This window comes from Papio anubis, chromosome 2 (genome assembly GCF_008728515.1).
Source record: "Papio anubis isolate 15944 chromosome 2, Panubis1.0, whole genome shotgun sequence".
Taxonomy (NCBI): domain Eukaryota; kingdom Metazoa; phylum Chordata; class Mammalia; order Primates; family Cercopithecidae; genus Papio; species Papio anubis.
The window spans coordinates 89943132-89969997 of record NC_044977.1 but is presented as its reverse complement, the minus strand read 5'-3'; the positions used below and the strand labels follow the sequence as shown (position 1 = coordinate 89969997).

Here is a 26866-nt window from a genome sequence, read left to right as displayed (position 1 = left end):
TAGACTCTGGTATATGGGCCTCCATTTGTCCTTTTGCCTGGAGCACTGCAAACATCAAGGCCTGTGCTCCAGTGTGCCCACAGGTACTTCTCGCTGCAAGAGAGACCAGAGGAAGAGCTGTCCTGGGGCTCATGTCTCCATGGGCTCATGGTGAAGCGGGAGCTGGAGGGGTGAGGTGGGATCCAGGGGAAGACTCCGAGGAGAAACAAAAATCACCAAGTCAGGCCGGGCGCGGTGGCTCAAGCCTGTAATCCCAGCACTTTGGGAGGCCGAGACGGGCGGATCACGAGGTCAGGAGATCGAGACCATCCTGGCTAACACAGTGAAACCCCGTCTCTACTAAAAAATAGAAAAAACTAGCTGGGTGAGGTGGCGGGTGCCTGTAGTCCCAGCTATAGGGAGGCTGAGGCAGGAGAATGGCGTGAACCCGGGAGGCGGAGCTTTCAGTGAGCTGAGATCCGGCCACTGCACTCCAGCCTGGGCGACAGTGCGAGACTCCGTCTCAAAAAAAAAAAAAAATCACCAAGTCTATACATTTCCTTCTTACAAAGATTCCATAAGGAATATCACTTGATAACATTGTCCCCAAAACAGAGGTGGAGGCCCGGTGCAGTAGCTCACATCTGTAATCCTAGTGCTTTGGGAGGCTGAGGCAGGAGAATTGCTTGAACCCAGGAGTTCAGACCAGCCTGGGCAACACGGTGAAACTAGATCTGTACAAAAAATTAGTGGTGTGTGGTGGCACACACCTGTAGTCCCAGCTACTTGGGAGACTGAGGTAGGAGGATTGGTTGAGCTCAGGTAGTAGAGGCTGCAGTGAGCCAAGATTGTGCCACTGGACTCCAGCCTGGGCAAGAGGGTGAGACCCTGTCTCAAAACCAAACCAAACAAAACAAAACACCAAAAACAGAGTGAGAAACTGAGGCTCAGAGTGGGTTCATGACTTGCTCAAGTCACGACGCAGGATACCTAGTTCTAGAACCACGTGCAGCAGGGCACCGGAGTCCTCTGCAAACCCATAGCTCTTTTCACTCAGGTCAGATGGTCCCCAGGTCAATTTCATCCACAGCAGGTTCTTTCCAGCCACAGCCAGCCTGACCTGGGTGCAGGCACCAAGGCCTCTAAGTGACAGAGAATGCAGCATTCCCGCCCACTGCCAGCTGCCCCAGGTAGCCTCTGAGAACTGGCCACTGCAAAGTACAAGCACAGCAATGACCTGTGTCCTTGGGTTGCCCCACTGCCCTCCTACAGGGGTGGGAGGACCTCTCTGCCATAGCCCCACCTCACAGCTGCCACCCACCCACTGGGTCCTAGCCCTTCTTAACCCCAGCATCGTCCCTGCCTTCTCTGTGACATTGGGGTGGGTGGGTAGCAAGCTTGGCACTGTGTTCAGTGAGGGCCAAAGAGTGACCTGAGGGTGGGAGGGGAGAGGCAAGTTCTTGCTAGCACCCCTGTCCAGCCTTGGCCAGGGGAGGTTCTCCATTCTGAAGGTAAATGGGTCACGAGTGGTTAAAAGGTTGTCCTAGTGCCTCCCAGCTATGCAACCCTAACCTGCTCATTCAGCACCCTCAGCCAGACTTCCAGTCCGCTGCTCTGACAATTCTGCCCTTGGGATCCTGTGATGGGAACACTCATGGCCATTCCCTTGAAATGTGGCCAGACTTCAACCCAGTCCCAAACAGGTGTCAGTGCCCACCCACTGCAGCCTCTCCTCCGCATTCTCCAGGCCATTCTCCAACAGGCTGGATGCATATCCTGGGTGGCTTGATGCTGACGCTGGGGCCTAGCTGTGGGACAGGGAACTGTGGGTGAGACAAGGTTGGCCTGGAGTGACTAGAGCCAGAGGCTGCCTGCCCACCAGCAAAGAGGGCTCAGTGAGCAGGGCCTGGCACTGCTGACCCCACCTTGCTTTCCCTCCTACTCTCCCTTGGAACTTCACACCCCCGGCTGCCCACTGGCCTAGGCAGGACACTCCTGTCTAACCTCCTGCTTTCACTGTGGACCCACACCCACATGCTACCTCCACAGGTACACATGCCCTTTTTTTCTCTGCTAACACCTGTTTCTCGTCATCCACTCTGCCAGGCTGGACACTGGGCACTTCAGAGGTCATGCCAGATCCAGCACAGACATGGAGGAGTCTAAGGAGGCACCTGCAGTCAGGGAGGGCTTCCTGGAGGCAGAGACTCAAGCTAAGGGCTCAGCACCCTCTCCCCCTACTTACCCCAGGTCATTGGCTGTCCTCTGAGCCTCACTCCCTGGAAGGGCCAGCAGGTTCCAGGAAGTGTACCCTCGCCCTGCAGTGCTGGTTCCAAGAACTGCAGCTCTTGGCAGCATTTGCTTAGGATCCTTTCCTAGAACTCAAGGCTTGCTCTGCCCAGACTGCTGGGGTCTCAGAGGGCAGCCAGTGGGGGTAGTGGGGGAAGGGGGTGCCCTGGGACATGTCTCTGCAGGGAGAACATCCCATGGACCAGACACTGGGAGGTGGACCTAGGCTGTCAGCCAGGAGTGGTTGGCCACACTAGGGTGGGAGACAGGAGGTTGGTGAAATGCGGGTGCTTTGACTCCAGTCAACCATGGGATGTGGGCCCATGAGTTCTCCCTGCACAAAAAGGAGGCTCACTCCCTAGGTCCAGAACTTCCACCAGCTTGCCACATGTCACCCTCCACGCCCCCATCTCTCCTCCCCCCGCTAGCCTGGTACCAGGGTCCCATACAGAATCAGCACATGTCTTACCCTCAGAATAGGCTCTCATCAGATAACCTCCAGAGGACAGGCCAGGGTGCAGGACAGGCAGGTTCTGAGCAGGGAAGGGGGATGGGATCGTCAGTCTTGGGGCCCTTGGAAGGCCATGACAATTGTGTTATTAATCCTGTTATGGTTTTACCTTGCCTGGTTAGAACTGCGTAAATCACCCCAGCTCACACCCCCCAGCAAGCTGGGTCAGGTGAATGGGGGACAGGCCCTGATAAGTGGTCAAGGACAGGCCCCAACTTCCCTCAAGGTCACTGGGCCTTCCTCTGGGGTGTGTCCTCCACCCGCCACCTCTGAGCTGGCACCAGGCCTGCCCAGCTGCCTGGGACCTGCCAGATCACGTTGAGCAACCAGTTCCTGAGAAGCGTTGAAGGCAGTGTGGTTTAAAATTAACTCCCCCGCTTCCCCTCCCGCCTGCGGCCTCCTCTGAGTTCTTGGAAGAGGCGCTCTGCTCTTCCTGGGAAGAGGCCTCCAGCCGCAGCTGCTGCAATTCTGGCGAAAACACCTCACCCAGGCTGGGGGTGGGGGGTGCCCACGCCAGGCCTTCTCTGCCCTCCGCAAGGCCCAGGGATCCTCTGGAAGCTAGCTTCCACCCCAGTTACTCACTGAGACTCAGAAGAGAAAGGGAGTGATTGTCAAGGTGCTGGGAGGGGCTGCTCCTGCCCCCAAAGTCCACAGCTCCCAACCAGGCGCCTCTGGGCAGGGGAGAGAGTGAACTGATCCCACAACAGCAAACCCAGGACCCTGGCCTACTCTGAGCCATATATGTCCCGGCAAGATGCAGCAACTTGCCTAGGGCCACCCAGGTTTGGCTGCCCTTATAAGGTCAGCCTGCCCACTAGGTGCCAGGCTGATGGTGCTGATCTGGCAAGGATGCCCGGGAGCATGCCCCCGCAGGCACTCACACACCAGGGTTAACAGTGATCTCTGCCAGGGGTCTCTCCTTGTCTCTCACCCACACCCCTCGAACTGCCCTTGGAACACCTCTCCTTCTGGTTAAGCCTCATTTTCTCATGTCTCGTGGGCTCCGTGTCTCTGGGGCTTTGGGGGAAATGTTTCCTGAGAACCTACTCTCCTAGTAGCTTCTCCTCCCACAGCCATCCACTTGAAGGAGCTGAGAAAAACAAAGGCATGTTGGCCAAGTGGAAAGGTCAGCACACGCATGCACGCGCGCGTGCGCACATACACACACACACATGTGATGTCGCTGACATGAGGCTGGTAGGGGTGGGAGCAGTGAAGTGCTTCCTGGGAGGAGGCTGAGGGTTGGGAGGTACTTTGAAGAACAGAGCTTTGGCCCAGTCTGGACTATGAGTGCAACCCCCACCTCAGGTGGAGGAGCCCAGCTCTGGTGACAGGAAGGGCTCCATCTGGCTCATGGGTGCTGGGTGTGGGGAGAGTCCCTGTAGCAGGACTCTGCCCTGAGGAGCATTTGCCGGATACCACCCTCCCACCAAGCATGCCATCAGGGCATCATCGGTGCCAGCACAAGCATCTCACTAGTAGGGTCTGTGTGGGTGAGACAGTCCTGGAGGGCTGCCTGGAGGAGTCATGGCAGTCCTAGGTTCCTGTAGCCCTCAGAGGCCCTGCCTGCTTTAATGAGGCCCGGGTCATGGAAGCAACTGTCTTTCCACTGAGCAGGAAGCTTTGACCACATCACAAAAGCTCCCCTGCCCTGGGCCTGCTGTGTCTCCTCCTGCTCAGAGCATCAGTTTCCATTCACTCTCCATTCTCCAGCATCGAGGCCCAGCCACTCTCCAACCACTCTGAGGTCTGCATTCTGACCAAAATTAAACCTCCAGGGACCTCCTCTAGCTTGAGTCTCAGATGTGGGAACTCCAGCCTGCTGCCCCAGAGTGACTCTTGGAGTGACCCCTTGGGTGTTCCACGTGAGCCAGGGAGGGGTAGGGAGGACGCATCCACCATGAGAGGCTGTTGAATTTCTGGCAAAGCTCAAGCCTACTTTATATTAAAACTGGTCTAGCAGGTTGGTGTCAAAGGCTGCCCAGGCTTGCACAGGGCCTACTTCTCCTGGAGGAAGAGGGCCTTTATGAGAGCCCAGGAAGTCGGGGATGTCCTGTGCACAGACCTTGAGTCTTCCTGCCTTCATAGTCAGGCCTCTAGGCCTTTAGGCCCCCGGCCCCTCACCTTCCACTTCACTGTGGGCAACCGTGCAGGATGGAAGGGTCCCCATCTGAGAGTGAGGTGGGCCTAGTCATGGCCCCCAGCCCCACTCAGATGTGTGTTCAGACTTGGCCAGGAGAGATTTGCTCAGTCAGTAGATTAAAAGTCCAGCCTAGGTGTAGGTGCAGGGACCTAGTGAGATGTATACACTGGTACCAATGATACCCCAGTGGCGTGGCTTGAAGGGGGCTGGTATCCAGCAAATACTCCTTGGGGGCAACAAGAAATACCTGGATGGCTTAGTAGCATCTCTGTCCCAAGGTCATTCCAGAGGGAGGCTTGTGAATCCAGGGAGGGACACCACACAGAATCAATCTCCAAACCCATTTCCCACCTGGAGACAGAATCCTCTAGGGCCCAGCCCCTAGACCAACTCTTCTAGAAAGCCCTCCTGAATCTCCCCACCCTTCTGCATGCCTTCTGAACCTGTGGGTGCCTAGGCTTTAGCAAGCCAGCCCCTTGGAGGCAGAATAGAGCAGTGGTTACATAAACAAGGTCTGGAATCAGGATGTGAACTCTGGCTCTGCCTCTCACCATCCCTCTCTGAGCCTTCCCTCTCCAGCTGTAGATGAGGACAGCCTCTGCTAGTGGAGCAGGAACCCCATCCAGAGTCACAGAATTGCTGCCCTCACCTCTTCCTGCCCCTGCTCCCACACTCTACCCTCCAGATCCTTCTTTCTGACCTCCTGCCTCCAGGCCCTCATGAGTACAGATACCTCCCTTAGAAATGAGGTTCAGATCACAGCACTCTCCTGCTAGGCTCTGAAGAGGTGCTTCGCCATCCTCAAATAAAATCCACCTGCTTCCTTTGCCCTTCCCGCCCCTTCTGGGCAGCCATTCTGGGCTCTAGGTTTCTGCCTCAGGGCCACTGCACTTGTAGTTCCTTTCACCTGGGACATCTCTTCTGCACGTTGTCTGCATGACCAGCTCCTGCTCTTTGCTTGCGTCTCCAGGCTCAGTGCCACCCAAAGTTGCAGAGCTATCCCCAACGCCCTCCCAGCTGTAGGGTGTCCCTGTACCCAAAGTTACTCTCCCCGCACCCCCCTGCTTTTCTGTCTTTACACTCTCAAAGCTTGTCCTGTGCACCCATTTGTTCACTAGTTCACTCTCTGTCTCTCCCACTAGCCCATGAGGGTGGGGACCGTGTCTGTCTTGTTCCCTGCTGTCCCCAGGACCTAGATGGAGTCTGGCCCAGTTGGTGCCTTTGGAGCACGTGTGCTGGTGGAGGACTTAACGGTAAAGTGTGACCTTCGTTACTGTTTGTATGTTGTGCAGGGTCCTTGCACCCACCAGAAAGCTCATCCCTTTGTTCCTGGCTAGTGTCAACATGTGTGCCCCTTTTCCTAGGCCAGGACCACCCAGTGGTGATCATGTTGGCCAGCGGATCTTCAGTATCTGTTAGGCTGAATCTCTGATTGGGGTCTGGGCAGGCATCATTCGCTACCCTGGTAGAGAAACAAGAAAAGATGGAACCTGGAACATGTTGGGAGTCAGAAGTAGCTGGCAGCCCCTCCCCAGATAGGAGCTGGGCCCTGGCTTGAGCTGAGGCCAGGGTGAAGAGAACAGGACCTTGGTGGCCAGGCCAGTGGCCAAGAGCTCTCAGCAGGCAGGGAGACCAGGAGATAGAAAACAGCATCCAAGAGCAACTTGCCTGGAAGCCGCCATCCCTGTTCTCCCTATCTCATGTAGTAATCCAGAGGACAAAAGGTCAGTCAGGACCCCCCAGGGTTGGCTCTGCTCTGAGCCCCACTTGCTGAGTGGCCTTGGTCAGCCCCTTCCCCGCTGTGTGCCTCGGTTTCCTCATCTGTGGAGCGTGGGTAATATTTGGACTTGACTCCCACAGTTGTGGTGAGTGCTGTATGAGGTGTAAGCCCTTGGCCCATGCCCAGCACCTGGCAGGCACCTTGAGGCTTTTCTCTCTGTGGACAAAGCAGTTTTCTGTGCTTCCTCTCACCACAGCAGCTTTCTGTCCAGGCTGCAGCACCAGGTGAGGAAGAGCTTGACACTGGCCCCTCTGTGTCCACTACCCGTCCACTAGGTGACAAATCTGGGGTGAAGCAGACAGAGGGGTTACCTCAGGTATTCTGGAAGCAATGAAGCAGCTGAAATTCAGACTGAAGGAATGAGGAACTGCAAATACCCCTGGCTGGGTCATGGTGACCTGAAGGAAGTGTGCCATCTGGCCCTACAGACAGCCAAGTGCCCAGGCCGCCGCCAGCAACAGGGAAGGCACGTGGCTGGCCACCTGGGTCTGGGCGCCACATCCAGGAAAGACAGCCCTCCCTCCATCACCCACCTCTTGCCCACTCTCACCAAACGTCAGGCCTGTTCTTTGCCATGACAGCCTCCATGTCCCCAGGGTCCTGTGTGAACTCCATGGTTCTTGCTGTCTATCCTCGTCCTCACCCCTCCCTGTCATCAGCCTGTCACTCCTCACCCCTTCTTGCTCTCAACTTGCCAACAAGTGTCTCTTCTACTCTAAGACTTCTAATTGCTTGAGGGCTGAGACGACAGGAAGGTTAGGATTGTTTCCAGAATAAAGGTTAGAAAGCTTTAGAGAAGCTTTCCTGTGGGGCCCTCAAGCAAAGGTGCAGAAAACTTCAGGACACAGAGAGATTGCAACAGCTAGTGTTCCAAAGTCAGACTGTCTGGTAAAGGAGGGTGTTTTCATTGTAATTGCTCTTCCACACACTTCTGGTGTGCTGAACCCTGAGAGAGAAGAAAGGATGCCCCAATTCCAACCAGCGTGGACCAGAATCCAGACACCCCCGCCCCAGGCCAGACACCGCCAGCTCACTGGCCCCTACCCCGATTCAGTTGCCCTGCCCCACTGCAGAGCAAGCCCTCCTCAGGTCTCTGTGTCAGGAACACGGGCCTCCCAGTCATGCCTCGGTGCCTTTGCACTCACTGTACCTTCTTCTGGGAGAACCAGCCCTAATCTGACTACTGGCTTCCTCATCTCAAGACACTGACCCAGGAGTGGTCCACAGCTCTCTCCCCCTGGATATTCTCCACTTGTGATTTGGAGTTGGCATTTCTTGTTTACACATCTCTCAGGGCTGGTGCCCCTCTGCCAACCTCCCCCCAGCCCCCGCCTGGTAGTGGCCAGGACAATCACCCTGCAGGCAGTCTAACTGGCCTTCGTCTCCTAGCTCCCATTTCCCAAGGGGACCCAGGGGAGACGACATAAGAGGCTGCTCCCTGTCTCTTCCACTCCTCAGTGAGTCCCCAGCAGGGACTGCTCAGCCACATAGGGTTTCCGGGCCTCTCCACTAGCCCAGATATCAAATGAGGGCTAATGATAACAAGATCAAAGGGGACACATTGTGTACACAACTCAAAAGTGGCCCCATTGAAGGCTTCATACATGAAAGGTATCATTTTATTATAGAGGTAATAAAATAAAGAGGTAATAAAGGTATAATGTCATTACAGAAATATCAGTGGAAAAGAAAAGACCACCAAGCTGTTCTTTGTTATAATTATTATTTCATGAAGTCTTATCAGATGTGTATTTCTCTCCTTCTCTCATGTGCAGGCACCTTCCTGGGCAGGAAGCAGACCCAGCAGAACTGCAGCGGCGGCCCTCAAACCAGCACCCCCTCTTCCTGACAGCACAGGCATTTCCCCAGGGCCTGTGCCACAGTGAGACCAGCTCTATGCAGACACAGCTCTGTCCTGTGAGGGGGTGAGACACAGGCTCTGCTGGGGACTGAGGCTCTGGCTGCATTTTCTTATCTATTGTAGTTGTCCATCCTCCCCAAGTATGGCTGGGGGCAGAAGAGAGTGAACACATTCACAGACAGGTGGGTCAGTGCCAGGACATCCAGGATTGCCTTGGTTCCAGCAACATGTCTCAGGGAAGAACCAGAGAAGCCAGGGCAGAGTTAGGGTCTCTGGACTACCAGGGCTCAGGGCATAGAGGTGGGCTTGGTTCACCCCTGACACCAACCCCAAGGAGAATAAATAAATAAATAGTATATAATTGTGCAGTCCCCTAGCCTGGCTTACCCCTCAACAAGGGGTCACTAGTCATGGTTGACCTCAGTTCCTCTGCCTGTCATCCTCCCAGAAATGGAGGCTGGCTGCCGGTAGGAGTCCTACCCGACCCTGGGGATTGAAAAACTAGGTCTGAGAGTGCCCATACAGTTCAGGTGGCCAGGGCAGGCAAGCGAGTGGAGGTCTGGGCCCAGCCCACAGGTGAGACAAGGTCCTGCCTGTCTCCCCATCCTCTGACACATGGCTCAGTGTAATGAAGCCACATGGGGCCTGGGGGCATTTACCTCCAGGTTGTGTGACACCTCCCCTCTCCCATGCTTTGTTCTTGCTGGCTCTTCCTGGGCCAGCTGCCAGAGGTATGCAGGCACCAGGATGCCTGGAGGAGGGACAGTGGGAGCCCAAGTCCAGCTGGGGCTGATGTCCCCTCCAGGGTGCGACTGGGTGAGGCTGGGCAGGGTGCCCGGCCCAGTCAGAGCTGGAAGGGGTACTGTCGGAGGTAGTCGGCCATGCGCCGGGGCAGTGGCAGGCAGTCCACGTCGGTCACCAGACGGTTGATGACAAGGCGGCACAGGTGTTGCAGGCTGCGGGCACTGCTTCTGCGTACAAAGGGCTGCACCAATTTTAGGTGTACAGCAGTGGCTGGTGGAGGAGCAGGCAGTGCTGGATCATTAGGCGCATCTTCCTTAGGCATAGGCAGGGCCGGGGTGGGAGCAGGATCGGGGCTGTCGCTTCGGGTGTCAGCAGCGCAGGAGGCCACATAGTGCTGCACAAGGCTGACCACATCCGGAAAGGCCAGGATGCGTGGCCTGGACAAGCAGTTGGAGTCCAGACGGAAGCTGGAGTCAGCATACTCAATGCGCACATTGGTGGGGCCACGAGCAGTTTTCACTGACAGCGTGAACAGGTAGCTGGGGTGGGTGCTGTCACGTACTAGGAACGTGCCCTCTGGCATCTTCTGCAGGTGTTGCCGGGCCTCGCTGGCCGTAATGGAACCCCAATACCAGCCTAGGCAAGTGCAGAGGGGGACAAGGGACATAGTGGAAATTAGCTGGGGGTACCAATCCAGGGTAAATCAAGGCAGTGCCTCTCGCTTCACACTTCCCTGGAGAGGGCTGTGCCTCTCCCATCAGACTCTCCTGGGCAGGGCTATGCATCGCAAATCAGACTCAATGGCAGAACTCAGCTTCTTCCACCAGACCACCCAGGAAAAGGCCTGCCTCCCCCCTCAGACTCACCAGATTCCCGAAGGTAGGAGAAGGTCTTGGCTATGCACAGCAGATCCTCCTCAGGGTCCAACACCTTTGGCTCACTCTCTATCTGGGCTGGGGTCCCCTCTGCCACCTCCTCCAGGAAGGCCCCAGCAGGCAAGGGCTGCATGACTGTCTCGAGCAGTTCCAGGGACTGGGCCCACAGGGGCCGCTGCCCAGTCCGCTCCACAGCCAGCAAAGGACGAGGTCTAGAAAGCAGTGGATGAGCAGTGAGTGGAGGACCCATGCTTCTCCCATCTCCAGAGACCCCCCCTATGCCCCAGACTAGTTGCATGACCTCTGGCTGGCCCATCTCACTGTAAGCCTCAGCTTCCCCTCTACCCAGCCATGGGCTCAGTTAGTCCAGTATCTCATTCCCCACTTGTCATCACAAAAGCCCCCTTGTTTCCATGTGGGGATCCTCTTTTGAAAGATTCTTTTCCACTGCCCTGCATTTACTAAACAGTAATTAATCGCTCTCTATTTTACATCAACCAAAAACACAGATCATTCCCTATAGGCATTTCTAATGTTCTTGCCACACTGATAGGATTCAGTGCAAAGTAGCTTCATGTTTGTGCCCTCCTGGCTGAGGTGGGCTGACTAAGTGGCCCACTGATGAACAATCCTAGTTGAGCGATAGATCTACGATAGACAGGTAGATTTGTCCTACAATAGATCTATGTGGGGTCCTCCAGAGAAGTCCCAGGATTATGGTAGGCTGCCTGAGGTCACATGCTACCTCCCCATGGATAGGAGTGTCTCTCAGACGGACCTAGGTCCACACTGGCCAGGACATAGAGACTGAAATAATCCCCTACCCATACAAGTCAGCCTATCCTGGCCTCTGCTTCTCCCAGTGGAGGGTCTGGGGTGGACAGTGGCCTCTAAAGACACTGGCAAGTCTCACCTCCTGTCAGTATGAGCTTCCACCAAATAGCAGGGACCTAGCCCACACTCCAGATCCCACCCTGGCAAGCCAGCCCTATCAGGCTCTATGATCTTGTACAAAGCTTGCTCTTCACTGGGCTTCAGTTTCTCTTTCACAAATAAAGGGTCCCACGAACCCATACACTGAGAGGGTCAGTAACACCATATTCTTGGATGGCTGGGGTTGAGGGAACTAAACCGACCAAATTCTGAGTAAGGGGATTTCTCCTAGGGGAAGCCCACCCAGCATGGTGATACTAGGGCTTCCTCCTTGGGAAAGCAGCAGGGACTGGCTCTACTTCCCCAAGAAGACTGCTGCTCTTCCCTCACTCCTTGCAAAATACATCTCCAAGCCTCAGTTCTGGGTCTAGTCCCTGGCTGGGCCTCAGGACACTGAGATAATGAAACCATGGCCTTGCCCTCAAGGACAACCAGACTGGCTGGGGAAGATGGCACTAAGAGTAATTATAATGCAAAGTCATAAAACTGCAGGTGTCGTGGGGGAGTCAGGGTCTGCTTGCTCCTGAGCTGAGTCTTCCAGGACAAAGGAAGGAGCTGGGGGAAGGTACCCCAGGCAGAGAGGACAGCATGGGCAAACAGTGCCAGTATTGCTTGTGAGGCAGGGAGGGGTAGGCAGGAGCTGGTAGCAGGAGCCAGACCTGACTCCTGTGTAGGTTATAGGTGACCCTCTAGGTTCTAATAAATCATGGCCCTATGACCACTCACAGTGAGAAAGGCCACACAACTCTGGCACACCACAGACTGCTAAAAACTGTTCCACACCTACCCTGGCTGTACTGTGGGAGCTCGGAAATCCCTCTTGGAGAACTGGAGGCCAAATTTTGAGATCACCTGCCTGCTGGGGCCCAGAGCTACCTTCCCAGGGGCATGGTTGGTGGCTAGCCAGTCAGGCTGGAACTTCTGTGGGTGGCCATGTCCAGATAGCTTAGCTGGTCCTCAGACAGATTCCACCTGTGGGTGTGGGCACCTCTGGGGCTGACGTGGTAGCTGGGTGTATGAATAGCTGTGTTGATCACCACAAGCTCCTGGTGAGTGACTGTGTACCTGGGCAGGGGTGTGTCCATGGCTGTGTCATCATGGTGGGGACAGTGGCTGGTGTATTCTAGGTACATGTGTGTGCCTGCTTTGGAGCCCAGCAGTCTGTTAAAAACTTTGTTCCCCGACACCCAACACTGGCCCTGAGCTTACAAGGGGGTGCTTAGCTAGGGTAAAAAGTGAAAGAGCCTATGGGACCCCAGAATGCAGGGGGAGGCTCCTGGGGAGGAAGGTAGTGGTGGGGCAGGTGTTCAGGAGTCCCCGAATGCAGACAGGAGGAAGGAACTTGCTGGAGACAGCAAGGGAGAAGTAGTCTTCCCAGCACCTTCATGTCCTCTTCCCTGGCCTCACCTTCCACCCTCCCTCACTTGGCACCAGGCCAGTCGTGATAAGCACAGCCACCCAGTTCTCCCTGAGTGCAGAACACCCATTTATACCTTCTTCTTCTCTCCTTGGAGCTCCCTGAGCTCCTGTCAGATCACCATGGCCAGCATCAGACCCTTTGGTTGAAAGGGTTGCTCCCAAGAGTTGCTGACCATCAGGTGCCAGCCTGAGGAAAGGCAAGGATCTCGGGCTGTCTTCCCAAAAAAGAAAAAAGAGCCTATTTGCTAGCCTGGGGCAGGAGAGGGGACACCAGGACAGAGGGGGCCAGGGGCTGGTCCAAGGTTACTAGCAGGCAGGGCAGCCGGCAGGCTAGTGTAGAGTGCTCTGGGCCCAGAAGATCTGGGATTGTTGGCCACATCTTGGTGGACGCCCTGCCGTTGGTGTCCATCTGCTCCAGTGAGAACCCAGGCTGAGCCCACCCCGTAAGTTCCTCCTGTAGCCAGCCAGCCCCCGGTTTCCCAATCCACAGTGGGAATTGAGGTGAGTGTGTGGGGGTGGGGAGCAGGAGTGTCACAGCCCCACACAGAGCCTCGCTCCCGAGGTCTGTCCGCGCTCAGTCACCTCTGGCCCGTCAAGCCCTCCCAATGCCCGGCAGCTAGCACATGGCCCCTGTTCTCCCGTGCGCCCCTCTTGGTGGCCAGGCGGGGGCAGAGAGCCGCGCTTACCCCTGAACGCAGAGGACCATGTCCCCGCGGCAGCGGCGACTCCGGAGTAGGGACTCGGCTGGACGGCGGCGGCGGGAGGGAACCAGTGGGCGCGGAGCGCGTGCAGGGTAGGCTCCCGGGGCGCGCGGGCGCAGGGCAGGGACTGAGAGGCAGTGGCGCGGACCGCCTGCGAGGGCAAGGTGGGGCGGGCCGGACGAGCGGGGCGGGGCGAGCTGCTGCCTAATCCTTTGTCTGCCGCGTCCCAGCCCTTCCCGGAAGCGGCGTCTTCCTAGAACCGCAGGCTGAGCGGTGGGGCCCGGGCGGGGTGCGCGGGCGCAGTCGCCGGGTCTGGGGCCCTGGGCAGTGAAAGGAAATACTTTGACAGATTTCCAAGAACTTTCCAGGAAAACGGGGCGGGGCCCTGCGAGCCGACCAATCGCGACGCTGAAGGTGGAGCCGAGCGGTCGGGGAGGGCCAATAGCAGCGCGTGGACCCCGGGCTGACGCTACCCAGCGGGGTAGGACGGAGAGATCAGTAGGGAAAGACCGGGTGGGGAAAGTTAAGGAGGGGCCCCGGCTCAGCAACCCGCGCCCAGATTGCCTTCTGGCATTCTGCGTCGTTGGGGAACGGCCCTCTTATCTCGCCGTGGAACTCCTGGTAGGGCGGGGGGCGGAGTCCCGGCCTCGTCCTCCCTGCTAGCGAGTCCTCCAAGGAGGTCTGTCGGCGTGGGCAAACGCCCGGTGTTGGGACGGCCGCTCCTGGACCCTAGGACTCTGTGTGTCGGGTGTCGGATTGGGTGGCATGGGGTGAGGTCTGGAGCGGGACTTAGGGCAGGGTGGGGTGCAGAGGACGGTTCCAGAAATGAGTAGGTCCACTGGGGTCAAGCTGGCGGTCACCACAGCTAGAAAGATCCAGACAAGAACGTTTTCTTTGAGAGTTGAAGGAGAAAGCACATCCCAACTTTTCAAATTCTGGCCGGCCCGGCCAGTCAGGGGAGAAGAGACTACAGATTGAAGGAAGCAAGCAGAGACAGCTCCAGATGGCCCGGACTCTGGGTTGGTGCCCCCCCCCCCCCAAAAAAAAATGCTGAGAGAGAGAGTCCTGCAGCTCAAAACATTGGGAGATAATCTGGGAGCAGGGTAGTAGAGGTTTGGGCAGGGTGGTGGGGCAGAGTAGTAACACTCGCTCTTATCTACAGGGAGTACTTGCTGCATTTGATCCTCTATAACTGGTGTTGCTCCCGTTATGCAGACGGAAGACAGCCCCAGGGAACAAACGCTAGGAAATGGCAGGGTAAGAGCTTGATCCCAGCTCTGAATCAGAAGCCCACACTCCTACCAGGACCCTCTCCACCTGTTTCAGTTCACTGGATTCACTGTGGAGCATCTATGTGGGGTCTGTGTGACTCTCCTCCAAATCCTTGGGCCAGAAGAACTGTGGGATTTGGAGAGGTCGCAGGTCCACTCCCTACCCCCCACCCCCTCCCAGTGTGTGCACCCAGGGTCCTCAGAAAGGAGGCTAGCTTTGAGATCCTGGGCAGGGATGACAGACCCCTGGCTGTGTTGAAGGGCCTGAACGATAGTGTCCAGGGAAGACAGAGCTCAGCTTGCTCTGCCCAGCATGGCAGAAGGCAAGAGACCTGAAAGCAAAACCCTATGAAACTGGGGGAAAAATGGTTTAAGTTTCAGACTTCAGGGCAGTAACTTCTCTGCAGCTTTCCTAAAGGGAAGCCAGGCTTCATCAGTGCAACTCTGCCAGCCCCCTCCTGAGTTGGTCAGAAGCCAGTTTCTTGGAATGGGGGTAGAGGGGATGGATACCTTATAACCCACCTTGAGGGGTGGGATACCTGGATAGCCTGGTATGGGGCCCCTGTGTGGACCACTGACTTGGCAGTAGGAACTGTCCACTGTCTCATTACTATGAAGACAAAAGGACTTTGCAGCTGCCAGGCAACAGAGTTACAATTTTGAACTTGGGTCTCTTATGGGGCCAAATCCCAGGCTCTCTACCAAAACTATACTTCTTACCCCTCACCATGACTATTCAACTGAACACTTACTATGTGCCAAGCACTCTCAGCAATTTGCAGCCTCATGTCATTGTCACAACTACCACATATTGTCTCCTCTTTACAGGTGTGGAAACTGAGGCATGGAGAGGTTACAATATACCCTAGATCTCCCAACTGGCAAGTAATGGTTGAAGTCAGGAGCCTACACACTTCCTCCTACTTCCTCTGTGGGTGCTGGTGATCTGCCGACTCCTAGACATCCAGCTTTAAGGTCCTCAGTGAAGCTTCTCTGCCCCCAGGCCTGTCAATGTGAGAGCACCATGGGTGTCCCTTTGAAAGCATCTCCTACAGAGGTCAGTGATTATGTGGTCTATGTGTAAACCAAAGGGTCCCAAAGGTTTTGGCCTTCCAACTAGTTTTGTGCGTGCGTGACTATGACAGCACTGCGCACCTCACCTGCATGCTGGGAATAGTGATGTGCCCCTATTCTGCCCCAAGTGCCTGCCTCAGGCATTGTGGGTCCCTCTGGCCAACTTAGTACTTAATTCTCCTGCCCTGGCTGCTCCCTAGAAGCCCTGGCTCTGATTGCTGGGCCCACACTGCCACCTAGCGGTGCCACCTCTCATGCCCTCACTAGCCAAATCTCCATGGATTCCTCCCTTCTAGGATACCCTCCCCTGCACTCCAGGGATTGACCTTACTGCAAGATTCCCCTGCCCCTCCCTACCCAGAACAATCACAAAATGAGTCACAAGAATACACAGCAGTGCCTTCCCCAAAGTCTCCCTCATTTGTCCTCTATCCTTTCATCATGTGCAGCTTCCCCTCTCCAGGAAGGACATTGTGTGTGTGTGTGTGTGTGTGTGTGTGTGTGTGTGTGTGTGTGTGTGTGTGTGTAGGATTTAGCCACCTTCACTTTAAGCTATTCCAAAGTCTCTGTCCCCTTGGACACACAGCTATATGAAGGGCTATGTGGCAGAGTCTGCCACCATGAACCCACTCCTGACCAGGCCTAGCCATCCCGCATGCCAAATCCTCCCATCATAGTGGAGGGGATGTGGCAGGTGGTTGCTGGAACGTGAGCACTAAGGGAAAACCACATATTCTGACTTTCCTGGGCTAAGTGAGTAGTTGCAAGTCATCTCTCTGATGGACCCATGTGGGGAATGCGTGTGCCTATGGAAACTGGTTATAGGGACTGGGAGGGGAGAAGCAGCACCTTTGCTTACTTTTCATACTTCTGTATAATTTGAATTAATGACAATGAGCAAGTTTTACTTATGCAATTTAAAATTTTAATAAAAAGAGACAAGCTTAAAAATACAATTATAAAATTTTTAGAGCAATTATACTCTAACTCCATTTTAAAGAAATGAGACATCTTCACATAACATTCAGTGAGATGCCTTTGGCTGAGGCAAGGAGCCAGCCTCCACCCTCAGCTGCCTAGCCTTCTACTCATCCAGAATGACATCTTGCTCAGCCTCAGGTTCACCAGGCTCAAACTAGTTGCCTTTACAGAGCAGAGCCTTCTTCGGTGCCCCCAGCAGTAGAAGCTTCCAGATCATAGGGCTTTCTAAGAGGCTCTGAGATCTTGAATCAGATTCTTAGGTTGGGCTCAGGGACATCAGTCCTGGGTCCAGCTGGGCATAAATGCGTGTGTGTGTGCACATGTGCATGTGTATCTGTGTGCATGTGTGTTATATGAATATGTATTTACACATGTATATTATATGCATGTGTATGCACATGTGTAAAGGTGTGACTGCATGTGTACATGTGTGAGAGTATGTTTGTACATGTGGGTGTGCGAGGAGCCAGAAAGGACTAGGAGAGGAGGCCATGGTTTGAGGATAAGAGCCCAGCCCTGAGGTTGTGCTTTGGAGTTGGAATGGGGGCTCTGTCATGACAGCTGCTGACCTCAGACAGGTCACCTAACCTCTCTGGGCTTTTCTGTCCTGTGTGTCTGTAGTGTGGGCAGAAGGGATAGTGTGACGTCCTCCAGTCTCTGTAAGGTCAGGGGGTTCCAGGGAGAGCACCTACCCAGCATCTGGTCTACAAGAAGTGTTCACTATGGCCAGCTGAGGCTATTGTCTGGAGCCTCCTGCTTCACTGAATACTGCTAGCCTGAAGGTCGCCTGAAAGAAATAGGGGCAGAGCCCCCAAACCCGTCTCCACTCAACATCTGCACACAGTGGGCACCCACGAATAAGTTGTAGCATCCTTTCAGTCACTCATTCACTCATTCATTCAGAGGACGAGCATCTTTCCAAGAGCTACTTCTCTGATGAGGCTGGACATGCAGCCCAGGGGTCCGTGAGTGTGTGTGTGTTAACCAGTGGGGCTGAGGGGAAGGCGCTCACTAGGCCTAAATTCCGACGCCAGGAGTAGGATGGCTGGGAGATGCCTCTGAGTGGGACCGAGGTCCTGGTACCTGCAGTCCTGTAGATGGCCTGTAGATGACAGCAGAGGCCCACGCAGAGCCCCTGCCCTGAGCCGCAACCTTCCCAGTCCCAAGTGAACCAGCTCGCTCAGGTCCCTCAGCTTCCGGATTGGGGGAGTGATGTGCTGTGCGCGAGTAGCTCAGATCTGTCCCAGGAGACAGCCACAGCCACCCTCCCTATGGCTCTAGACAAGTTGTTTTCTCCCCAGGGGCCCCAGTTTCCTCATCTGTGAAATGAGAGCTGTTTAACAGCCGGTGTTGGGAAAACTGGCTCAAAATACATAATGTGGTCTAAGATGGGCTTAACAGAGACTTAAATGTGCAAGGCAAAACTAGAAAGCTAATGGAGAATATCTGTCACTCGGATGGGGGGCAGAGACTTTGTAAACACGACGCCAAAAGCCCAAACCATAAAGTGAAAGGTTGGCGGATCTGACTAAATGGCAACTCGGGATTTCTGGTCCCCAGGACGCTGTATATACCAAAGGGAAGCAACGAGTCAAGCGGGAGCTGCACAAAAGGGGGCAGTCGCCAGTGCTGGAGACGCCCAGAGCCACCAGAGGCTAAAGAGTGGCGAATTCAACAACGACGAGATGCCACTTCCCTCGGCATGTTGGCAAAAATTAAAAAGTTGAGTACTCTGAGGGTTGGCCACCACTAGGCAAGTCGGAAGCCTAGCAAGCCATACTGGAGGGCCACTTGGCAGCGTGCAGAGCAAACACCTGACTCAAGGAGAGCTTTCAAGAGAAAGAAGACGTCCTGCGCTGTCACGTTCTAGGTCGCGAATAAAACCCGGGACCCGCACAGTAGCGGACTGCCAGTGCAGGAGCCTCCCTGGGTATCCCTGGAAACCGAGGAAGTTACCGCCCCCTCGGGAAGCCACGCCTCCTATTTTGTTCCGGCTCGGGGGCGGGACCCAGTCGAGGCCCGCCTGGCCCTTTAAGGCTGACCTAGCGGGGCCCCAAGTTGGGATGACGCGCAAGGAGCTGGGGGTGGAGGGCGGGGGAGGTCACGTGGGCGCCGGCAGCGCGACTCTCGGCCCTGGGCGCTCTGCGGCCGCCAGCTCCCGCGACCGCCGCCCCTGCCCCTCGCTGGTGCCTCAGCAAGGTGCGTTGCCGCCAGGTACGCCCTCGCCAGGTACGCCTTCCTGGGTCCCCTCTGCGGCTTCCTCCGGGGACCTCGCGGCCATTAGGCGCCCGGCCCCTTCCCTTCTTAACACGTGCCCGGGCGGCGCTCGCTTGTACCCGGCCGCGCGACCACCGCCCCCTGCGGCAAGTCTGTACTCTCTGGCCGTTCGTCCCTCACTCCCAGCTTGCCCCGGGCTAGCAGCCCAGCCCAGTTCAGAGGCTCCAAAGCTGGGGTGTGTTGGAAAAGTCTGGGCTGGACTCACTCTTCCCCTTTCCCCCAGGTGCCACTAGAAGCGCCAGGCTGGGGCCGCCTCTGAGCGCCCCGCGGGGGCCATGGATGGTGAAACAGCAGATGAGCAGGGGGGCCCTGTGCCCCCGTCAGTTGCACCCGGCGGACCCGGCTTGGGCGGTGCTCCGGGGGGGCGGCGGGAGCCCAAGAAGTACGCAGTGACCGACGACTACCAGTTGTCCAAGCAGGTGCTGGGCCTGGGTGTGAACGGCAAGGTGCTGGAGTGCTTCCATCGGCGCACTGGGCAGAAGTGTGCCCTGAAGGTCAGTGAGCCCTCACTGAGGCCTGGGCTATCCTGGAGGGTCCACAGCGGAAGCCTGTGGGTGAAGCTATGTCTAGCGCCCCTGCTAAGCTTCCTATGCTCAGCAACATGTTTCATCCTCATACTCTCCTGTAAGGTCAGGCTCGTGGTCCTCCCTACTTTACAGATGGGGAAACTGAGGCGTAGTCTAGCTAAGCTTTGGGTGTCCCAGTGAGCAAGGGGTGGAGTCAGTATGGCTAGAGCTGCTGTACCCGGAAGCAGGGAAGGGGTGACTCCTGACTCTGGGGTTCTGGCTGGATCCATGTGTTCAGGCCCAAAGGGGGTCTCTTGTTCAACTTGGCTGCCCCTTCCATGTGAAACTCCTTTGACTGGAATGGATCTGTTTCCCTTTGCTGGAAGCTGAGCCCTCACCAAGGCTTGGGTGGGGCTGCTTCTTCCCTGTGGCCCCTGCCTGTCTGGGCTGGAGTGGTGTGAGCCTCCCAGGGCTGGCCAGAAGACAAGGCTGATGCCCACTGCACCTGTGGAGCCTCAGGAGGCTGCTGATGGACTCCTCTCGAGTCACTGGTCCCCTGTTGAAAGGGACAGGCCCTGGTCCAACCCACCCCTGGTTCCTGGGCAGAGGGCGGGCCAGCCATCTAACTACCTCAGACTATAGGCTCCCTGGAGACCTGGCATGCTGATATAGGTGGCATGGTGGGGATCAGGGGGATGCGGGGGTTGGGTACCTAGTTCTAGCTTAAGCCATACATCTGGGCCTTGGGCCACACCCCATACCCAGAATTCCTTGAATCTGTCATCTCTGGGGTCTTTACTCATCTGTAACTTGTGCCAATGGATAGGTAGAGCATGGCAGGGATAGTGACTCCTGGAGGCTAGAAGTACAGCAAAGGCCCTTCTCAATTTTTTTTTTTTTTTTTTTTTTTGAGACAGAGTCTCGCTCTGTTGCCCAAGCTGGAGTGCAGTGGCGCAATCTTGGCTCACTGCAAGCTCCGCCTCCCGGGTTCACGCCATTCTCCTGCCTCAGCCTCCTGAGTAGCTGGGACTACAGGCACCCGCCACAGCGCCCGGCTAATTTTTTGTATTTTTAATAGAGACGGGGTTTCACCATGGTCTCAATCTCCTGACCTTGTGATCCGCCCGCCTCGGCCTCCCAAAGTGCTGGGATTACAGGCTGAGCCACCATGCCCGGCCAGCCCTTCTCATTTTACAAAAGATTTTTTTTTTGTTGTTTTTTTTGAGACTCCGTCTCTCTCTGGAGCTCCGTCTCCGGCTCTGTTGCCAGGCTAGAGTGCAGTGGCACGATCTCGGCTCACTGCAACCTCCACCTCCCAGGTTCAAGTGATTTTCCTGCCTCAGCCTCCCAAGTAGCTAGGACTGCAGGTGTGTGCCACCATGCCCAGCTAATTTTTTGTATTTTTAATAGAGACAGGGTTTCACCATATTGGCCAGAATGGTCTCGATCTCTTGACCTCGTGATCCGCCTGCCTCGGCCTCCCAAAGTGCTGGGATTATAGGCGTGAGCCACTGCACCTGGCCTTTACACAACTTTTAATTATGAGTCCAAGTGCAGAGTCCTCTAGATATGGCTAATAGGTATCCTGTGTTTGCCAGTTTCATGACCTTGGATGATATCCCAGACTCTTGAAGCCAGGTTTCTGCATCTATTCATGGGGAAAGATAAGGAGTTGTTGTGAAGATGAAATGAGATTATACGTTTAAAGCACTTGGTACAGGACCTGATACAGGTCTGGAGAGGTTACAGGACTTATTTAAAGCACAGGATCTTAAAGCATCTGAGCAGAGAGCTGGGCCCAGCTCTCTGTGTCTTTCCCAGGACCACTAGGGCCAACAGAGAAGGTTGTCTCCGAGACTGCCTTGGAGGGGATCATGCAGATGGTTCTAGGAGAGGATCAGGGTTGGGCTGGTGGGGCTGGGCCCCAGGTATAGCTTCTTTGCCCACTAACCCAGCAGTCGAATGGGGTGCGGGAGATTTTCAGAGTCTCAGGAATGGGATTCTCTGAGTCTTTTAGGGAAAAAGTGACTCTTCTGAGGGCAGACTGGGATTCTGAGGGCAGACGGGGATAAGGGGATGAGGAATGAGAGTTTTCATCCCCCTCTGGGCACCATTTAGCCCTTCCACCTGTGCTATGATTGAGGGCAGTCTGGGTGGTGAGGGATTGAGGCCAGAGACCCACTTCTTAATACCAAGGCTTTGGCCCTGTGGGCCAAGACTGAGCTCTGACCAGCCCCTGTGGTGTCCAGATGCTGTGGGTGAGTCAGGGATGGGGTGGGAGATGAGAATTTGTAGGCCCACACAGTGCCAGTTATAAGTAAGGCTGGACTTAACCCCTTCCCCATAGATGCTATGTCTGATGAGTGACTTGGGGTAACTTCTGACTGCAAGAACTTCCATAGCACCTCATCAGTGCTCTTCTTGTTCTGGACTGGGAATTGGGTCAGGCCTGGAGTGGGTTTCCCTCTGTACCCCTTTATGGGTGAGCATGGCTGGGGCTACTAGCGTGGGACCTTCAGGATCTGGCCCTAAATTGGCAGTCAAAGGGGACATGGATTAGATGTGGCTCCCACTCCAGGACCTTCCTGTTCTTGGTATCCCTAGTGACCAAGCCTAGAAGTCACTACCCAGCTAAGTAGGCATTTACTATCTCCCAATATTGGGCTAAGCACAACCTCTGGTACAGTCATTTTACCTGTCTTGTGAGTGGTAGCTGTGGCCATGAGGAGGAAGGTGGCACTTCCCCACTTATAGCTTCTGCCCATTGCCCAGGAGGGCCAGGACCTGGGGACCTCAGTGCATGGGCAGGCCTGGGCCCAGGGAGCTTAGCCAGCTCATGATGGATCACAGTCCTTTCCTTACATCTGCCTAGCCCTCTCCCCCCAGTTGCCCCAGCTCAGCGTAGGCAACAGTTATGGGCTCTGTGTCTTTCTGCCTCCCTGGTGATGTGCCCCAGGTTACCAGGCTGGCCTGTCCTTGTTTTATAACCTGAACTTGTTCAGGCCATCTCTGCCCATTTGTCTCATGCTCATTCTCTTGACTCTGTTGCAGCAAGATGGCAGATAGTGCTTAACAGGAAGCCTGAAACTCAGCAAATACTCATGAAACAGGAAGAGCTGTGGCCACTGTCCCTGTAACTGTTGCTATTCTGTGGAGGCCCTAGAGGAACAGGTCCCTCCCTCCCAGGGAGCTGGGCCTCTTCTGCTTTCCCTTAGCCCCTGACCACCTGCTAGGTTCATCTTGGCCTCAGTCATACTCAGTGGCTCCCTCCTAAGGCTACCTTCTGCTGCCAGTGCAGCCATTCTTCTCCATTCTACTCCGAGCACTCATTGCTGTCCTCTTGGCAGGAACTGGAGGACTGCCTTTCTTGGAGAGGGTGTATGGGCCAGGCAGTCCTCCAGTGTCTGTTCCTCCTGACCTCTTGCTTGTGCCCTCTCCCAGGCTTAACTAGTTAATTAGTACCCTTCAGCTTTCCCTTTAACTGGGCACAGCCCTGCAGATTTATCACAAATCAGTTACCCCACCACATCCAAGACCCAGTCCCTCAAACTTTATCGTATATGTGAAAATTGGGACCCAAAGTGAGTCACATGGCTTGAAGTGGGGGGTGTAGCAGAGGCCATAATTTTCTCCCTTCCTGATTTCCTGCCCAGCCCTCTTGTGGTTTTTGGCCTCTTGGCAGGCAGAAGTGACCATGGCACTTAGTATCTCTAAATGAAAGCAATAGGCTGGGTGCAGTGGCTCGTGCCTATAATCCCAGCACTTTGGGAGGCTGAGGCAGGAGAATTACTTGAGTCCAGGAGTTTAAGACCAGTCCTGGCAACATAGTAAGACCCCTATCTCTATACAAAATTAAAAAATTAGGGCTGGGTATGATGGCTTATGCCTGTAATCCCAGCACTTTGGGAGGCCAAGGTGGGAGGATCACTTGAAGTCCGGAGTTCGAGACCAGCCTGGCCAACCTGGCGAAACCGTGTCTCTACTAAAAATACAAAAATTAGCTGAACACAGTGACTAGCGCCTGTAATCCCAGCTGCTGGGGAGGCTGAGGCAGGAGAATCGCTTGAACCCGGGAGGCGTAGGTTGCCGTGAGCCGAGATCACGCCACTGCACTCTAGCCTAGGTGAGAGAGTGAGACTGTGTCTCAGAAAAAAAAAAAAAAATTAGCCAGGTGTGGTGGCACACACCTGCAGTCCCAGCTACTCAAGAGGCTGAGGTGGGAAGATTGCTTGAGCCTAGGGGTTTGAGGCTGCAGTGAGCTGTGGTCATGCCACTGTACTCCAGTCCGGGTGACAGAGTGAGACCTGTCTCAAAAATTGAAAGAAAGAAAAGCAATAAAAGGCCTTACGGAGACATAATGGTGGGGTCTTCTTTCCTGCCCCTGTGTTCTGGACTGTGGGGCTGGGAGCTCTTCCCCTCTGACCCCTAAAACATGTTGGAAGCTCTTCTGGGCTCCCAGTGCCCTCTTCTCTTCTTTGTTAAGGAGAGTAGAGTGGTGGGGTGGTGGATCCACATGTCCAGGAGACCCCTGCAGAGTCCTCTGGGTCAAGTCTCTGTAGCAGGCATCTTCCTTCTGGTTCCCAGGATCTGGGAGGTTGCTGGAGCTGCCTTCTCTGGGATAGTTTCCTTCCCCTTGATGCCAGTTGGCTTCCGTGAGCCAGGCTGCTCTGCATGTGGGATCTCAGTGATGCCCCAAAGCACAACACAGAAGAGGGCATATTTCTCCTGACAGATAGGAAACTAAGCTCTGGAAACCAGGAGGAGATCTCACAGGGATTTGAGATTACACAGGGATTTGGGGACTTGGCTGTATATGTTCTGAGCCTCTAATTGTGGCATTCAAAGCCTCTGCAGTCCAACCCACCTCCCTTTTCTACCTTAGGTGACATCTTTCCTTCTCCAGCACTGAAGACTTTCTTCCCATCTGTCAAGATTCAGCCCCAGTGCCACCTCTTCCAGGAAGCTGCCCAGAGTTCCTGGCTTTGGGGCAATGGAACCTTCTTTGTTTGACCCCTAAAGCCATAATACTCCCCTTTGACTCAAAGCACCTTTATAGCACCTGGGCCCAAGGCCTGGCATGTATCAGGGACTCATGAGTGCTTATGAAAATAACCAGGCTCTGGCCCCTCTGAGCTTTGGAAGGAGCATCAGGAGCTGGACTTTTTCCAGGTTACACCTTCTCCACAGGAGAGGGGTTCTTGGATTGCAGCTCAGAGATAAGCCACAGAGAAATGTTATTTCTCCTCTCCTAAAGTCTGAGAATTCACATTGTTATTGGAATCTAACAGTTCCACTGCCTCAACAGACCTCATGGGGAATTCCTGGGAGAAAGGAAATGCCCATTCATGAGGCCGTTTCTGCCCACTGCCTGCTGTCCAGGCTGCACCTCTGAGTAGACAGAGGGTATAACCAGAATGCCGAAAGGAAGATAGAACATGATGGATGCAGAGACTGGGAAGCAGTGGATCCAGAGCCCAGTACCCTGGATGCCTCACTCTCCCTGGGGGGATGGTGCCCACTGCTCCATGGGTGAGGCTGGCCTGTTGGGGCTAGTGCTGTTGAGCTGGATTTGAAGCCAGGTGAAGCTGCCAGGTAAGCCAGGCCCTTCTTCATTTGGCAGCCACCAACCCCTCACCTACCATCTCCAGACCGGTCAGATCAGCCTCTGCAGGGCCACCCATTAGAGTCAACAAATCAGGAGGCACATGGAGGGCCTGGCAGCCCTGTACAACAGAGTCCCTTAAAATAGTTTCACTGCCCCCTGCGTTCTCCCAACGCTGCTCCTTACCTGGAAGGAAAGAATCTGAGGAGCCAGAGTGTTAACTGCCAGGGATGGGCAATTTGCTTTTTCATGAAGATCCTGGGGAGGGCATCAAACCCTACAAAATGCAAATAGTGGAATTTTAGGCAGAGGTTGATTGTTCTGAGATGGTTCATACCGTGCCTGGCTGGCCTTGCTTACTGTTTTCGAAGCTGTGCTACCGGCCTACTCTGAGGATCACCTCTGCTGGGGCTTCTAGGATCTTTCCCCATCCCATCTAGGAGCCGATGCCAGCTCTCCAGGATTCAGGCCTTGGTGCTGTGGATTCTGATACCCCTGTAAACGGCTAACAGTTTTTCACAGCATTCTGCCCAGCAGGTCCTGTCCACAGTGCACAACGATGCACAGCATGAGTTATCTTACCTAACTCTTATCATTCCCATTATATGGATGAGGTTCAGAGGTCAGCAACTTGCCCAAAGTGCACAACTAGTGGGTAGCAGGGCTGAGCTGTGAGCCTAGGCAGTTTGATGCCAGAGTCCTACCATCTAAGTCATCTCACTCCTCATGCAAGTCTGTGGGAACACGGGAGGGTCTCTGAGACTTGGCCCTTGGAGGGATGCTGGCATTGTCCTCTCTGCTCCACTGGGATCCCTGGCAGCCCCAGCTGGGCCCTGAGTGTTGCTGCCAGTGTCTGCCTACATCTGCCCAGTCCTCCTCACTGTATGGAACTCTATGCCAGTGATTGGACAGGTGGCAGTCCCATGAGGCCAGCACACAAGGACCATGATGACTGTGGAGGCCACCTCAGAAAGGTCATGTGCCTTTTCCCAGGCCTTGTGAGTCTCAGACAAGCGGAGCTGAGCAGAGCCCAGAGCACCACGGGCAGGAAGTCAGACTGGTGAGTGGGCGAGTGGAAACTGTATCTGGGCTGGGCCAGCTAGGAGAGGCTTCCTGGAAGAGGTTGCCAGTTTAATCCAGACCTCTGGTTTGAGAAGGATGTGGATGACAGAGGAAGGCACAGGGTGTACGTGTGTGCCTGTGTGCGTGTGTGCGCATGTGGGTGGGTGTGTGTGTATGTGTATGTGTGTGTGCGTGTGTGTCACAACATGCCTGGTTTAGACATTCAGTACCTGCTGTGGAGTACCAGTTTCCCACTCGCAGACCTGTGTTCTGGCAGGATGTGGTTGACCTCAGCAGGCCGGTGTCAAAGTCCTGACAAAGCCTGGGAAGCTGAGGGAGGACCAGAGGAATCTGTGGAGGAAGAGGCATTTGTGTAGGGCTTTAAAGGGTAGAGCACCATTGCTGAGGGTGCTGCAGGGACTCCTGGATCACCTGGGCTGTTGTTCAGACTATGTGGGAAGGACTCAGTTTTCATTACAACAGAGGTCTGTTATATCTCTTCTGAGCTTCACACCTGGGGAAGTGGAGTTAGATCCCTCATCTTTCTCTACTGGGGACATTATCATGGAAGACCCCTGGGTGGAGGCAGCGGTTAGAACATCTGGCTCTGTAAGCCCGCAGCCTCCCTTGGCTCCAGGCTGCCATGTCTAATAGTGAAGGCCCACAGGCAAGAGCTGAGGACATCCCTAGGTGAGAGTCATTCCAAGCATACCTGTGCTGTGAGAGTGTGCACCAAGCGCTTTCCGGAGAGCTGGCTCTGCTGCTCTCAGGGCAGTTGAGACCATGGCTCCTGTGAGCGCTGGTGTTTTCCCTGGAGAACATTAGTTCTACTGCTCTCCCTCCATCTGTTGGACATCT

General features: G+C 55.1%; 2 protein-coding genes and 2 long non-coding RNA genes across 11 annotated transcripts in view; 3 read left to right on the top strand and 1 right to left on the bottom strand.

Moving 5' to 3' along the window:
• The first annotated feature begins 2799 nt into the window (after positions 1 to 2799).
• Positions 2800 to 8721, top strand: LOC110742568. Its single transcript, XR_002520376.2, has 2 exons — positions 2800 to 6175; positions 8478 to 8721. It is a non-coding gene; the product is annotated as an uncharacterized LOC110742568 (long non-coding RNA).
• On the bottom strand, positions 8292 to 13507 carry CISH (cytokine inducible SH2 containing protein). Of its 4 annotated transcripts, none has more exons than XM_003894363.5 (3): positions 13221 to 13507; positions 10174 to 10394; positions 8292 to 9943 (listed from the first exon to the last, which is right to left on the bottom strand). In XM_003894363.5, the coding sequence occupies exons 1-3, from the start codon at positions 13238 to 13240 to the stop codon at positions 9408 to 9410; spliced, it is 777 nt and encodes a 258-aa protein (XP_003894412.1). In that variant the 5' UTR covers positions 13241 to 13507; the 3' UTR covers positions 8292 to 9407. The 4 variants fall into 4 exon arrangements, with proteins under 4 accessions (XP_003894412.1, XP_009198963.1, XP_021790058.1 ...); XM_009200699.3 differs by lacking the exon at positions 13221 to 13507 and adding an exon at positions 12181 to 13213; XM_021934366.2 differs by lacking the exon at positions 13221 to 13507 and adding an exon at positions 12609 to 13210.
• Positions 13508 to 13737: 230 nt separating this feature from the next.
• Positions 13738 to 15990, top strand: LOC103882065. Its single transcript, XR_643738.4, has 3 exons — positions 13738 to 14254; positions 14398 to 14492; positions 15335 to 15990. It is a non-coding gene; the product is annotated as an uncharacterized LOC103882065 (long non-coding RNA).
• A 2661-nt stretch (positions 15991 to 18651) lies between these two features.
• The window catches only part of MAPKAPK3 (MAPK activated protein kinase 3), a 33345-nt gene continuing 25130 nt past the window's right edge, over positions 18652 to 26866 (top strand). For 2 of the 5 annotated variants that reach the window (XM_021934365.2, XM_021934364.2), the window contains exons 1-2: positions 18657 to 18790; positions 19062 to 19332. In XM_021934365.2, coding sequence (XP_021790057.1) covers positions 19114 to 19332 — 219 coding nt within the window. In that variant the 5' untranslated portion in view covers positions 18657 to 18790; positions 19062 to 19113. Of the gene's footprint in view, positions 18791 to 19061; positions 19333 to 26866 lie in introns of all 5 variants that reach the window. The other 3 variants (XM_003894362.5, XM_009200693.4, XM_009200694.4) reach the window with 3 other exon arrangements.